The sequence below is a fragment of the Salmo salar genome, chromosome 18 (genome assembly GCF_965601325.2).
Source record: "Salmo salar chromosome 18, fSalSal1, whole genome shotgun sequence".
In the NCBI taxonomy this organism is placed as follows: domain Eukaryota; kingdom Metazoa; phylum Chordata; class Actinopteri; order Salmoniformes; family Salmonidae; genus Salmo; species Salmo salar.
The window spans coordinates 10,310,628-10,327,212 of NC_138308.1; the positions used below are offsets into that span (position 1 = coordinate 10,310,628).

Genomic DNA, 16,585 nt, shown 5'->3' on the forward strand with positions numbered 1-16,585 from the left:
CATTCTCCATTCATCACTACCCTATTACAGGGGCTGAGTCACTGGCTTACTGGTGTTCTTCCATGCCGTCCCTAGGAGGGGTGCGTCACTTGAGTGGGTTGAGTCACTGACGTGGTCTTCCTGTCTGGGTTGGCGTCCCCCCTTGGGTTGTGCTGTGGCGGAGATCTTTGTGGGCTATACTCGGCCTTGTCTCAGGATGGTAAGTTGGTGGTTGAAGCTATCCCTCTAGTGGTGTGGGGGCTGTGCTTTGGCAAAGTGGGCGGGGTTATATCCTGCCTGTTTGGACCTGTCCGGGGATATCATCGGATGGGGCCACAGTGTCTCCTGACCCCTCCTGTCTCAGCCTCCAGTATTTATGCTGCAGTAGTTTATGTGTCGGGGGGCTAGGGTCAGTCTATTATATCTGGAGTATTTCTCCTGTCTTATCCAGTGTCCTGTGTGAATTTAAGCATGCTCTCTCTAATTCTCTCTTTCTTTCTTTCTCTCGGAGGACCTGAGCCCTAGGACCATGCCTCAGGACTACCTGGTATGATGACTCCTTGCTGTCCCGAGTCCACCTGGCTGTGCTGCTGCTCCAGTTTCAACTGTTCTGCCTGAGGCTATGGAACCCTGACCTGTTCACCGGACGTGCTACCTGTCCCAGACCTGCTGTTTTCAACTCTCTAGAGACAGCAGGAGCGGTAGAGATACTGTCAATGATCGGCTATGAAAAGCCAACTGACATTTACTCTTGAGGTGCTGACTTGTTGCACCCTCGAAAACTACTGTGATTATCATTTATGAACATTTGAACATCTTGGCCATGTTCTGTTATAATCTCCACCCAGGACAGCCAGAAGAGGACTGGCCACCCCTCATAGCCTGGTTCCTCTCTAGGTTTCTTCCTAGGTTTTGTCCTTTCTAGGGAGTTTTTCCTAGCCACCGTGCTTCTACACCTGCATTACTTGCTGTTTGGGGTTTTAGGCTGGTGTTCTGTACAGCACTTTGAGATATCAGCTGATGTAAGAAGGGCTATATAAATACATTTGATTTTGATTTGATCACTGAAATTTGCCAGTGTAGTTTGTTGGTAGCCTGCTCTCTGGGCAGCCAAATGAGTAGATCAGAGACTGTGCATAAAGTAGAGAATCCCGGACATGCACTAAAGCTTTGGACTTTTGCTATTGGGAAGAGACTTGCAGAGAATTCGGAATCGCAGCCACTCCGTAATTTGTATAATAAGAGCGTAAAGACAGCACTCCATTAAAGTTCATCCATGATGGTGACGTTACCTGGGGGAGTGGCCTGTCCTCTGGCCCCTCCTCCTGCATCTGCTCCAGCAGTCTCTGAATCTCCTCCCCCAGCTCTGCCTCCAGCTCTGGCTCAATGACAAAGTCCAACGCAGCAGAGAGGGTGGAGCCCAGAGAGTACACATGTCCCTGGAGAAGATTCAGAGAGTCAGTGACCTCAAACTGACCCATAACATTCACCACACTGCAAATCATAAAAAAAACAATAAGACTGCTTAGACATGTTTACACTGTATGGACATGTTCACTTTAAACCATATGGGAATTAAAACCTCAAATATGTGTTATTTACCTCATGTCAGCAGCTCATGTACTAAAAAAGAAGCCATAAATCACTACTGTATCCCATGACAACCTCCGTTTATTAGTATATGCAGCAGAAGTCCTTTGGGCAGCACAAGTCCTTTGGGCATCTCTGTGGGGTCTTGGTGGAAACTACACCTAGTTGGCATGCTTTTGGTTGAGGAAGTAATTCATCAGGCCATTAAGATGTCAATAAAGCTGCAGTCGGCCAGGCCAAGGCAATGTTCCTCCCTCATATGAACGCCTTCAGACCTATTAGGCCAATTGCAACCATCGAAAGCTACTAGATTATCGCCAGCTGATCTCTCGTTAAAACAATCAATACGGGCTAAAATAACCCGCAGAGCTGGTTTCAATTGCAACCAACATTACCGCTCCCTAACGTGGATGTTAAGGTTATCTTTTAGTCTTGATTGCAGCCATCATTTTTCAAGACCATTTCACCCTCTGGTTGGTATTATCATGGGAACAATTTATTCCTACTTTGTGAGCAAACTAATGGTGATTTATCTATTTGACAATCATTCCTTACAACTGAAATAAAGTATTTCCTCATTTACCACGGCAAATCTACTGTGGTAATTGTCAAATAGATAAATCTATGCGAACTGGTATTGTTCCTAAAGACTTGAAAATCACAGATATGGCACTATTTGCAACTGGTGGATAAAATCTTTACAGCCCTTAACAACAATGAATACACTCTTGGCACCTTTTTAGATTCATCCGATGGCTGAAATATTACTTTCTAAATTGTATTATTACGGTTTTCATGATTATACATATAATTGGTTATATAGTTATGTTTATGATAGAGAATAATTTGTTGACGCAAACAGCTGTGCATCTATAAGGGCCAAGATATCCTGTGGCGTGCCACATGGTTCGATAACTGGACCTTTGTTACTCCTAATCAACATCAATGACCTTGCTGCTGTGTCTTCTACCGTACTTCCCCTTCTCTTTGCTGATGAAACCAATTTGATTTTATCCCATAATTTGGATTCACTAATTAATGAAGTCAACTCAGGCATGGCCAAGTTTTCTGAATGGTTCCAGACAAACAAATTATCTTTGAATGTAAAACAATAAAACTTTATTGTATTCGCTAGTAAGAATAAGAAATATTCAAAAATACAATTTGAAAAAAAGAGCCAGATTCTCAATTAGTGGGAACGAAATGGAACCAGTCACATCAATTAGATTCCTGTGAGTTCTAATTGATGAAAAGTTATCCTGGAAAGATCATATTCAATTTGTCTGCAGCAAAGTGATGAAATCTGTTGGTATCATCAGATAGATAAGTGGTTTGGTTCATCAGGCTTGCTTCCTAACTCTATACTATAGCTTAATTTACCCATATCTCATTTACTGTAATATTGTCTGGGCCAGTTCATATGCCTCCAACCTACACAAATGACTCATCATACAAAATACATTTGCATGCCTAGCCACCTCCTCTAATTACCTGGCATCATCTGCACCTTTTGTTTAAGAAACTCAACATCTTGTCTATTTACAACAATGTACGCCAATTATGCTCTTTTATCTACAAATACTCATACCGCCCGGACAGTTCACCTAAACCTTTCAATGGATTCTTCCAGGTTAATTCTGAAATCCATCTATATAACACAAGACACTGCGATAACCTTCACCCTCCCCACTGCCGCACCTCACATAGTCAATTCTCTATCAGATACAGAGGTACCATACTCTGGAATTCTTATCCTCACATTGCCAAAATATCACCCTCGCTCAATAAGTTCAAGTGAAGACTGGGGGTCAGCCTGATGATCCTACTCAGTAATCTCCTCAATATAGCCTAACTCTCACATGAACACACACATGTAAACAAATGATTACTGATCAATTCATTTATTAATTTACAATTAGTGTTATACATTTATAATTAGTAGGTTTTGTTATTTGTTTTAACAAACTTTTTTTTTTTTTTTTTGTACTTATGTATTGTAGATAGTTTTTTTGTAGTGTGCTTTTCATATAATCCCATGGGCTTTCAACCACACCTGCACACTGTTTTAATTATTCATTGTTTTTATCTGTATTGTTGTTTATCACTTGTTTTCTCTGGTGCAAATAAATTCAACTTAAACTAAAGTTATTTAAAATGGCATGTATTATTTTGCCATTTAAAGTGAAACGTTTGAATGAAATATAGGCCTACTACTTCTATATTCTTATACTCTAATAAGTATTTTTTACGTTCATCTACCTTATGGTTTTCGATGCTCCTGATAGGTCGATATTTAATTGGGAGAGGGATTTAGGGAATCTAGACCGGCTGTATGGTATCATAATCACTTGACATGGTAACAACAAGAGATCAACTGATCTGCTGGTTTATCCTTATTGGTTTCGTTGTTGCAACCAAGCTCAATTTAGCCCGCAGGTGCATGTAATCTCCCGTTAGTAGTGTTTTAAGAAATCCAGCGGTAACCTGCACAAGTGCGTTAAGTTCTGCTTGTTCGTTGTAATCGAGCCATTATGCCTGGCAGGCAATGCATTCTGGCGCCTCATCTAACAAACGCATAATGATCTCTCCATATTTGCCTTGGATCTCATCAGATCATTGGCTGCAAAACCAGGAGTCAGTGGAGATGAAATTACAGCACATAAGTGGGAATTTCATGAGAGCCTGTCTCTTTGTAAGACTCAAGAGACTGAAAGCTGAAAAGTCAGACACTTTTACTCCAGCGAACTATTATTGTAACTTGCAGATATTTGACAATCGTCTCTTGTGCTGTACTTGGGGGAATTGTGCTCTCTGTTGCAATTATGGTTGACATGTTGGCTCTTGAATGAATCTGAACCAGGTGTTTTTTTAGGTCGAATCTCAGACAAGATACAAACATTATTGCAAACAATTAAAAGGAATGTAACCCATACTTATGTGGTGGATATGGGAAAGGTGGAAGATCCAGATCTCAAAGTGTGAGACATAACACATAAACATGTCAAGAGCCAGAACATGTTAAATCTACCAGCTGCTGAAAGGTCATGTCTAGTTCCCGTTGTGTGCACAAGCAGGTCCCAGCCATAGAAATATAATTACTAGAAAGAATTATATTTCTATGGCCCCAGCCGCTCCACTTGGAGCACTTATGTACATTGGAAGATATTGGAAGACTAGATACATTAGACAACCATAGACACACACATTAAACCTGAAACTGAGCAACTGATAAATGTTGTCAAGACAGGAAATAAATTCATGGAGCTACACAACCCAGAGGGAGAAATTAGAGAGAGGGAGATCTGATAGCAAATAAGTGAACAAGAGATGAGAGAGAGAGAGGGGAGGGAGGGAGGGAGGGAAAATAAGTGAATCAGACAGAAAGATAGATGTAATGAAAGAGTAAAATCCTTTCTTAGTGAGACCTATTGTTATCCTCTGTATTTGCTGCTATCCATAAAGACGATTTAGATTCCTTTGATTTCCACCATGTTTGTTTTGAAATAGCGTTTATGTAATATTGATTTCTAGTAAATGAAGTATGGTGGACTAATGTGTAGGCACAGTGTTCATCAAACAAACTTCAACATTGAAAGGTTGCTGCCGTATTGTGCATTTTATTATGTCCAGTAACAACAATAAATGGAAGAGAATGTCTTGAGAAGCAATCTTATCATATTTCAGAGTGCAAGTCTTTTTCTCAATGGCAAAATCCACTTACTTGACTATATAAGAAAATATTACAAAAAGGCCTGGTAAACGAAAGGGACCTCAACTGTTGTTTTCTTACTTGTTCTCAACCCTCAATGTCAAGAATGTATTGTAACATCTGCTACAATGAGACACAAAACATGCTGTGAAGTAGCCATTCGTAGTGAAAGAATCCCCTTACCTCAAAGGTACTGCCAGTCTTGTCAAACTCTGGAGGTATAAACGAGCCCTCAGGGTCATCTGCAAGACAAGCATACAAAAGTACATCTAGTTAACATGTGTAATAAATGTTTTATTATATGTGGTGTTGGTAGGCCTACCGTTCCACAAGCATATGATCACATTATTCCATCTTAATTGACAATATGGGGCCAATTATAAGACCAGGTGCTAAGCCAATAAAACCACTTGCAACCAGTCATCTACATCATTCAGTCCAGCAGAAGAAGCACACAACAATAGTGTTAAAATGTGTAACAAATGTTTTATTACATGTAGTGTTGGTATCAGTCCTAATTGACAATACGGGGCCTATTATAAAACCAGGTGCTAAGCCAATGAAACTACCCACTCAGACTGTATATCATTCATTAGCTCAGAGACAATCCCACACAAATGGGACTGCAGCTATCTCCCGATCAGAGCCTCGGTGTTGCGATGCGGAGAATCTTCAGTCTTAAGTAGGCCAGTGTTTGTGCTGGGGTGGAAGCAGGGATAAAGCCGCCTGCCTTCCGCCTCCTCTAACCACAGTTAGAGACAGTTAAGTAGGTCAGGTCTAGATTTGGGGCTGTCTCTGACTACTAGAGTTATGATGGGCTCCCAGCTAGGAGGAGGCCAGACACTCCAGAGGGTCAGAACGAACGGCCAAGGAGAAGTGAGCACTATTGGGTAGAGATCATAGGTAAGCTGGCTCTATGATATGACAGGAGGGGCAAACACATAGGAAGGAGACTGCAGTGAACTCAGTGAGTGAAGGAATGTGCTCCCTAACACTATGATTGAGAAAAACTATCTAAATTAAGGCTCCCATATTCTCCCAGATGGGACTGGAGAGAGCTTATATGAATATGTATTACAATGTGGTCGATGTCATAAAAGTATAATGCCATTTTCTACCAATGAATTGAATGGATACTGCCCCATGAGTTATAACACTGCTGCATGCTGATCATTAACTGGTCACATAAGGTCACTCTGTATGTAGGCTCAATCATGAGGGGACACGTGATGATCTCACACATGCATCAGTATTCAAGAAAAAGCTCCTAAGCTCAATTAAACCTAATGTAGGGAAGAAGAGTAGTATTGGCATATAAGTGCTGGTTAGTGTTCCATTGTGGTTAAAACAAATCAACCAAATTACTGATCAGCAATAGATTCTAATGTGAATCCAGGATGAGTCAAAGGCACTGATAGACAGCCAGAATATCTGTTACCGTGGCAACAATCCCCTTGGCAATGTGGACACTGTTGAGCTCATCAATGCTTATCAATTACTGATGTTGCCATGGGGAAAATGGGAGGCTATCCCGGAATGGTTATGTGTCTGCATGGGTTTGTGTGTGTGTGTGTGTGTGTGTGTGTGTGTGTGTGTGTGTGTGTGTGTGTGTGTGTGTGTGTGTGTGTGTGTGTGTGTGTGTGTGAGAGAGAGAATCCAGTGCGCATGTATGTCTGTGCGTCCATGCATATGTGTGTGTGTGTGTGTGTGTGTGTGTGTGTGTGTGTGTGTGTGTGTGTGTGCCTGCTTGCCTGCCTGTGTACGTTTGTGTGGAAGGGACAACACAGGTGAGTGTGACAGGTGGTGACGTAACCCTGTTTGGTAAAAGACAGATGATTGAGGTTCGTTGAGAGGGGAAGAAGCTAGTCTGTTGACAGAGAGGATTTATCACAATGTCTGAGGGACAAGCCATAGTGAGAAAGAGGCAGTATCCTGAACATGAAAGATATGACTCAGTTTCACCAACACTCTCCATCCAAATGAGACCAGGCACTGCAGACGACTGCAAAATCACATCACACAGATGTAATCGCACAAAGGCTCAGCATTTTTTAATTAAGAAACAGCCCTCTTTTGCAAATGCAGCCATTTTACATTTCAATCATTTTGGAAAAAGGTGTAATTTTCGTTTGAGACAGATACTGCTGACCAAAAGAGAATATGATGGGGTTTGGAAACAAACTTTTCATGGGGAGGAGAGTCTAGGGACCCGTTCATAAAACATCTCAGAGTATGAGTACTGATCTAGGATCAGTTTGAACTTTCAAATCATAATGAATAGAAGGGGGGACTTGAATACGGGCCCTGATCTTCATGACCCTTTGACTTCCCATAGGAAGAACATATTGATCCATGAGCTCAGGATACCATGGTAGATCAGATCAGACAGATTGATTGATCAGTGGAGAGAGTGCTGCCTCAGCCTTTTACAATAGCAGACAGCACTGACTAACAGATGTACAGTATGAGATGAAACACCAGATAATCCACTGAATAACTAATAGACCTGGGTCGTGTTCATTAGGCACCAAATGGTAGAACATTAACTGAAACAGGGAGGGACTGCCTGGACTTGTCCAATAGGACACACTCATTTTAGTTTCCCGTTGCAAAACATTTTAAACGTTTGTGCGTGCCCTAATGAATGTGACCCTGAATAGACAGGGAGACCGCATCGTCTGTGATGTAGAGAGGGCCGTGTTGAGCTGTGTTGAGCTGTGCAGGGTTGTGTTGAGCTGTGTTGACTCACCACTGAGCTGCTCCATGAAGCACACGTTGCCATGGGCGTTAAAGGCCAGGGTGTCGGGCGTGATGCACAGGGTGTGGAACAGGGGTGATGAGGCGATACTCTGCAAGGCCAGGACACACTCCACACACACCGCCCACACCTCCTGCTCCGTCAGACAGATGTCCCGCAACGACAGGATATCCGCCAGGGACACGTTCTCCTGTGGACACACACAGGCAGGCATCGACGCAAGCATGCATGTGCTCACACGCAGACATACACACACACAAACACACACAGGAGTAACACACACGCACACAAAAAATGAATACAGTAAGTGTCCTGCAGCAATAAACACACTTACACCTAATGCTGCAAAGTCAAGTGGGCACATTTCGTGTTATGAAGAAGCCTAATTGCATCCATAAATAAAAAACATCTCATGGCATGTTCGACATTTTCATCACGTGAAGAAGACAGGATCTTTTGTTGGCTTGGCACATGAGCACAAAAGAAAGTCTTTGATAGCACTGAGATAGAGAGACTCCATTGTGACGTGGTGCCCAATACTCTGCATTTCCATGACATGCATGTGACTGAACAGTGTAACAGACCACTGTCTTTTCACAAAAGCCTAGTCTCATGGGACATGGGCATTCAGTCGTTGTCATTCGTTTCATAATGGGAGTCAAGTTGTCTTTCTGAGTTGAATGATGAGCTCATCACTAGGATGTCCCGTCCTCACTAACCTTCCATGACTATTTTCTCTGTAAAACATCTGGGTCTGTATACACAAAGCATTTCAGAGACGGAGTGCTGATCTAGGATCAGTTTAGTCTTTTAGACCATAATGAATGAGATTACAGGGACAGGGGGAACCTGATCCTAGATCAGCACTCCTACTCAGATACTTTGCAGGCCCTGGTTTTGTGTCGTTGTCATACATTTTAAAAATTGGAACTGGAGTGAATACAGAATATCCTTCTTCAGTTGATCTGAGAGCGATCTAAGAGATTATTGTTCGTTACAAAACGTAATTTTTTTTGCAGAAGGTGAATAAAGCACACCCATAATTCTGTAGAATATGGCACAATAATAGGGCAGAAAGATGTCACTAAGCAGCAGCATACAGTAAGCCTATAAATAGACTGTTGCCCTTGAGAACAGCGCAGAGAAACATTGAGTCTCTCCCTCTCCCTCCTCAAGTTAAATATGCCGGCCTACATAACTTTCCCTCTCACTCCATGAGCTCTAATAAGACATTTTTTACATTTTTTTGTCATTGAGCAGACACTCTTATCCAGAGCGACTTACAGTAGTGAATGCATACATTGCAAACAACATGCTCTACCAACTGAGCCACAGGGAAGACCAACTATACACTGGTGGAGCACCTCAAAGGTTTAGAGAAGGAAATAGAGTAAGATAGAGGAACGAAAAGCAGAGCGAAGTAGTGACAGATTTTTTTTCTGGGTGGGCTACTAAGTGGGTGACTAAGTCATTGAGGGAAATCATGGTGAGCTGTTAGTGGTTTAATTAACCCCTTAGTATCCAAAGGTAAAATGTGATTAAGTTTACACTCGTTCCGCTTGTGTGTAGGCTACAGCTGAATGCATCTGTCAGGCTGACCTCGCACATACCGCCCTCCACTCAAGACTACCCTGCAGTGTCTCTGGAGTCTCAGTACTTGCAAAGGCACCTGCAGCTCAAAACTTCTGGAGTGAATAACTGTGTATAACTGTTCTGCACTGAACCATATTGCCCACTGTACATTGTTTAACATTGGAGCTTTAAAACACTCAAACTGAGGGATGGGGTAGTGTTTTAATGAATGCCCGTGTTATCCACATAAAGCCAAGAGAGGACACAGCAAGGGTCAATACATCTGTACAGTAAGCTAGTCATGCAGATCAGTGGTGGATACTACGGTACACCCCACAGTACAATTAATATGGTCCCTGATCACCATGAGAGTTATAAGGAAAGGCCACAGACACATTTATCTCGTCTTGTTATCCTGAGAGAGAGAGAGGGAGCATGTTGTTGATTAAATTAGACCTTAGAAAACAGCATGTCTTCTTCAATCATTCAATCACTCGGTCAAGAGCATAGGTTAGCCTATACACTCTTTAAAAAAAGGGTACCAAATGGGTTCTTCGGCTGTCCCAATAGTAGAACCCTTTTTGGTTCCAGGTAGAACCCTTTTTTGTGTCTCAGGTTGAACCCTTTTTGGTTCCATGTAGAACCCTCTGTGGAAAGGGTGTTAAATGGAACCTAAATGGGTTCTACCTGGAACCAAATGGGTTATACTTGGAATCAAAAAGGGTTCTTCAAATGTTTTTCCTATCGGGACAGCCGAAGAACACCTTTAGGTTAAATAGCACATTCCCCACAAGAGTCTATCTACTGGGACTGCACAAGTGTATAACACAAGTGAATATGTCACAGCCAATAAAGTCTGTCCCCTGGGGACCTCAGTCCACAATATTGTTGGTACATAATTTGGGCTGATATAATATATGCCATTGAGAGAACAATAATAATTACGATGATAATAATGTAGGCTAAACATAAATGTTTACTCTCACCTCATCTTCAAGGAGTGGAGGCAGATGCTCAACTTCATAGTATTCCTCCTCTTCTTCCTCCTCTTCCCCTGAGAATGCGACTACATCAGTTCCAGACGTGCCCATTGTATTTAGTTTTAATCAAGACTGTGGCTATTTGTAGAATTGGGTGAGTGCAGTGTCACTCCCATAGCCTTAAACCTACTGTAAAGCTTTCCCCTTTCGCTTACTGTCCTGGCAACAGTGTATCAGGTCAGGAAAGATTACATGAATGAAAGATTAACGTTACATGAAATCGTTTTCCAAACACGGACAGCGCTGGCTACTTTTTCAAATGTTCCCCGTTCTACCAGCAAGTAGCAACATGATGCAGCATTCCACAAAACGGTCGGTGTCACTGCGGTTCTTTTAATTCCAAAACAGGCGAAAGACAGCTGAAAAACGACCAGAGCAATGCGTTTGAATGTGTAGCCTATTGCTAATAATTGATGGCAACAGGGGAGTTTGCCAACTATATGCTGTCATGGCAACAACTGCCGCACCTCCACAGAAACAACTGACATTGCCATAATGAACTGCTGTTCTCAAGTCCTCCTAGCAAGGGCTACACTATGCACTACACTACAGCCTATATAACGTTACAATTTGTTTTGAAGAGGCGTTGCCTGCGCTGCCCTACATACAAGATTCGCTCCGCAGTGGCGTGTATTTATGGTTGCCAAGGGAAGCCAGGCTTCCCAACAAAATGTACCAAGACTTTTTATTTTTTACAATGTATCTTTCGTCTCTCTGTGTTTCATACTTTCCCTTCAATTCTCAAGGCTGAATGTATCTCACAGGAGAAAGCAATCGAGCGATCGAAAACAACGGCCCTCTGTCTCTGTACGTGTAGCCCATCTAGCTGATGCTGTCTGGTCAAAAATAGTATGACATTGTTGCCGCCTGTAGCATTGAACACAAGCGATTGGCCTCCCTTCATAAACATAGATACATATAAAACAACAGCCAAACAGCTGTTGAGTGAACTCAACTGTGAATGGTGCTGGTGCACAAAAAAAAAGTGTCAAGGGAAGCAAGTTTGGATTTGGCTTCACACCAATCACATCAAAGGCAAAAGGTAATTTACAGAAAAAACTTGAACTGTTGCATCTCGTTGTCTTTGTCCTCCGGTGGCTAGCTAGCTCAAATTGCCCCTTTCCTAAATTAGCCATGTATGAAGATATGGATTTGGACTTAATTCTTCATTCTCCGTACCGGCCAATGGTGATTCTGATCCAACCATAAATTCATACATTGTGCCCCTGGCCTGAGAGGATGAAAGTTCAATATGTAGCTAGATGTAATAGGCTAATGTTCACTAGATGGCCTGCCGCATCTTTACCCATGAAAGGAAGTTAGGCTAGCAAGCAAGCATTTTAGCCAGGTAGCCTCGGACTGTATGAAAGTCACAGACCGTTTTGGCAAAATGAAAGAGAGGAGGAGGGCATTGTTTCTTTACAAGTAGGGTGAGTCATGATGTTTTTTTCTTCTTACGCATGTGCACAGGCACGCGTGCGCACACACACACGCGCGCACACACACACACACACACACACACACACACACACACACACACACACACACACACACACAGACAGAGAGAGAGAAATCAGTACCATGGACAGCCACATCATATTTAGCTTACGTTGATTGGACTGATTTGTTTTTGGAATCTTAGCAGTCACTGGACTAAGCATAGGTGATTTGATAATGTTGAAGTTGAAATGGTCCTGGAATAGTGGCAGTAGCTCCTGTTTTCTTCGCGACTTACGGTAACACCGAGGTTCTAAATCAATTGTTGTTTAGTGGTCCGAAAATGTCGTCAACATTAACTTGCTGGACCATGTTGAAGGTCATGTGACTGTTTGCTACATACAATATGCTTTGTGAACTTCACAGGACTAGATGTGGCTCTCCGGTTTTGTGATGAAACAAATGTGTGGTTGAATTTATTCTGCCACTGTGTCGTCTTATTGTCTCGTCCTTTAGGCCTATATATCACAGTGGGAAACTATATAAACTAACAGGGTATAGAGCAAACTTGTCAATTATCACAACACATGTTGTAATATGTATTTTTTTCTGGCTTGGCTTCCCCAGTGATTTTACCCACACACCAACTCTACTGCTCGCTCCACGGTGCCTCTGCATCAAAGCAATTCGTGACATGAGTCATGGGGACTTTTGCTGCAAAGTCTGTCCTACACATATTTTGCACTCCTCGTGACATGAATTGCAAGCTGCATTGCTAGTGTCACTCATGTATTACCAAGGGCAAAATCACACCTGCACTGGTGACTTATGAACTGATATTCTTAACATTTGATTGAGGATCTCTCTCTCTCTCTATCACCAACAGTTCTGTGCCAATGCACCACACAACCCAAAGCAAAGCGTAACTGCATACCAATTACTGACTTTGGGCGCTTCAACATCATGGTTTGCGTTTTCCAACACCACAATCAAATGGATGAGGGCTATGTCAATCTCGACAAACAGAAAATACATCCCTCCCTGCTCAGTATGGAAGGCATGGCTTGACAGTCTCCGAATGTCATTAAACATTTTGGTGTTTTGTAACAAATGTCACTTTACGTTCATTAAGTGGCAGGTCCACTGTTTGGATGCTGGAATTATATTAGAGTAGAGTGGACGAACAGGTGCAGGTAGCATACAGGAGACTTTTGAAGTAGCCTAATGAGATTAAAACATTGTGACTGGTCGTGTTTATGCCACACATAAGGTAATACATTTGAAAAGTTAAATGACAAATATTTTCACTTAGATCGGAGATCCATGCGCAATGATGCACCTGCCTCTTTGCCGCCTATCAGCTATTCCTCTTTGTTCTTGTGGATTTATATAGAAAAGTTGGTTCAGCTTTTAATGATTTCATGTGTGGTACATAGCCACGGGACAAACAATCCACCTACCACTATTGCAACTATGAATGGTGGATAGAGGGCAGGATAGACAGACTGGTAGACTATATTGACTAGTGGTATAGTAAGCGCACGGAAAAGCGTGAAAGGGGAGGCGCATGCAATCAGATTAGGAAATTTGGCCAGGATGGAAGAAATGATTTAGTAAAACCTGAAAAACTGTGAATGTAAACCAAGGAAAAAACACACTACCCTCCCCTGTGCCCAACAAAACACACACAAGCCTCCCCAAAGAAAAATAAATATTACACAACCCTCCCCTATTTTGGAGCCCCCCCCCCAGTAATTGTCTAATTGTCCCTTAGAACACTGCCTTTTAAAAATATGGGTCATGGCTCTGAAGAAGTTTTGAGCCTGGTTGTGTGGGTTCATTAATCTTATTCTAGTCTCACGGTACCACTACCCAGCTCGGGGTGAAGCTCTCTCATATCAGCCACCAGCTGATATGATAAAGCTTGCCATGATTCGTCCCCCATATCTAACCAGTGGTGCATTGTTGCCCAATCCATTGGGGTGGTCACCGATCTGCCTGGCATATATTGTAGACGTACAATGCCATTTGCAGAACATGATTGCCAACATCATTACAAAGTCCATTTGAGCATAATCCCATGCCTGTTCTAGCGGGTTGAAGTCGAGCCTGTTTGGGTGCCTGCCGAGATGGAGGTGGCAGGGCGGGTGGCAGGGAATGAGATTGCTATTATGTTGGCAGCACCCTGTGGCTGCTCAGCAGTGATGTAGAGGTCTGCCCTGGCTGGACTGGGGTAAAGACTATTAGATTCGAAGAGTTTCTTTCCAAAACGCTATATATCCATTTTTCAGAAATGTTGGTAAATGTGCTTTTATTGTTTAAAGAACTTATGAAATAGATTTTTTGGGATTGTTCAATGACAGATTTCAAACAAATACATTACAGAACTACACTATCACTTGATGGTTTCATTTCAGAGAGACAAATAAAAGTTTTGTTGCAAAATGCTATATATCCGCCTCACTCTCAGAGAAATAAGTAGTACTGCTAGGTTTTACAAAGACAAATGTGACAAATAACTACATTTTTCTTTATAAGGAATTGTACATGTGACATTTATTTTATTTTTTATCAATAAAGTAATATGAGATCTGTATGTAAAATATTTACATTTGACATTTTAGTCATTTAGCAGAAGCTCTTATCCAGAGTGCATTCATTTTAGGATTAGGATTTCTAGGTGAGACAAGCACATATCACAGTCTGGATACGAGCATGCCATTCCAGCTAGACAATTGATATATAGCTTTTTGTAACAAAACATATTTTAATACACATCGAAAATCTATCAATTAACAATCTGAAAAAATGTACATTTTACACACACACATGAAGGTACCCAGAAGCAATGATTTCAGATGAAAAAACACAAATGTGAAAAATGTGTATTTAATGGCGTTTTGAAAGAAACTATTCATTTTTGCTGACTGTTCAGCACTCTGTGGTGTTGAGATATTGTGGCAACACTTTTTACAAGATTAGCCAGATAATTAATGGGGAACACACACATCTGCACAATGGCTATAGCATTACACTAACTGGGTAATTCATATTTTAGCATAGCTGGCAACCCCGTAGCAGAAAAACGCAGTCTCATATTCACAAGATATTTCCTCAGGGAATATGGGATCATCACTAGTTACCACAACCACAAAGTCATAATTATGGCTAAACCCCTCCTATTTCTATGAATTTATTTTCTTAAAATCAGATTTTAGACCTAACCCTAACCTTAACCACCCTGCTAACCTTATGTCTAACCCTAACCTTAAATTAAAAAATATATGTTTTTGTTCGAATTAATTCATACAATATAGCCATATTTTGACTTTGTTGTTGTGGTAACTAATGACAACCGGATTATGGCTGCGAACCCAGGTAATGCTTCAGCTGCTCTGCTTCCCTTTGGGAGATGCATCCACAGTGTACAAATGAGCCCATATTTGGCAGGCGTGCGCTCAACAATGGCAGCTGCTGTCATCTGATAACACTGAGGCAGACTAAGGTGACCTATCTGATATCATAACCAGTCATACAATGAGTATATCAAACATTAGGAACACCTTTCTAATATTGAGTTGCACCCTCAATTCACTGGGGCATGGACAACACAAGGTGTCAAAAGCATTCCACAGGGATCCTGGCCTATGTTGTCTCCTATTGCCTCACACAGTTGTGTCAAGTTGGCTGGATGTTCTTTGGGTGGTGGACCATGCGTGATACAGACGGGAAACTGTTGAGTGTGGAAACAGACTACTCGTTGTGTGGCCATGCTGGAGATGGGCGCAATCCCATCACCTGGTGATATTTGTAAGGGTGTAGTTTGAAGCACGCTCGTTCTACAGTCTTAATGTGAGCGTTTTCAGGACATCAGAAGGAGGAAAATGTATTTTTGGTTGAAATGTATAAACCTGAATAATTAGATCAGTATCTTTCAATGTAATATAACATCTCACGATGTTCTATCAAAATAATGTTTAAAAAACACGTTTTAATCATTAATTGCTTTATTTTCAAACATGACGTTTAGGAGTCAATGCCTTTGTACTATATTCATTTAACAATATATTTATTATTGCCTTGAATCATGATGTAATTAAATGTCCTAAATTGAGACTTTTTAGATTTTGGTCAGCAATTTACACTACTTCTGTAGAATCACCCAGATACACCACATCCAAACGCAAAAGAAAATCTGAGATGAGAAAGGGAAATTGTTCTGTTTTTGTGGTTATGCATAGACACTAGAGGTTGCCCGAGTAATCGGCATGGCCGATTAATTAGGGCCGATTTCAAGTTTTCATAACAATCGGTAATCTGCCTTTTTGGATGCCGATTATAGCCGATTACATTGCAATCCACGAGTGAACTGCATGGCAGGCTGACCACTTGTTACGCGAGTGCAGCATCAAAAGGACCGGTGGCTGCAAGAAGTCAAGGTAAGTTGCTAGCGAGCATTAAACTTATCTTATAAAAAACAAATCAATCTTCACATAATCA

The 16,585-nt window shown here is 41.7% G+C and overlaps 1 protein-coding gene across 2 annotated transcripts in view; it reads right to left on the reverse strand.

The window, feature by feature from the left end:
- Positions 1–11,295, reverse strand: part of LOC106576784 (kinase non-catalytic C-lobe domain-containing protein 1) — a 63,683-nt gene extending 52,388 nt beyond the window's left edge. Inside the window, exons 1-4 of one of the 2 annotated variants that reach the window (XM_014154182.3) lie at positions 10,595–11,295; positions 8,028–8,226; positions 5,462–5,520; positions 1,272–1,418 (exon numbers count right to left, since the gene is read on the reverse strand). In XM_014154182.3, the coding sequence (XP_014009657.1) occupies positions 1,272–1,418; positions 5,462–5,520; positions 8,028–8,226; positions 10,595–10,699 (510 nt within the window). In that variant the 5' untranslated portion in view covers positions 10,700–11,295. The other variant, XM_014154181.3, reaches the window with a different exon arrangement.
- Positions 11,296–16,585: the final 5,290 nt, after the last annotated feature.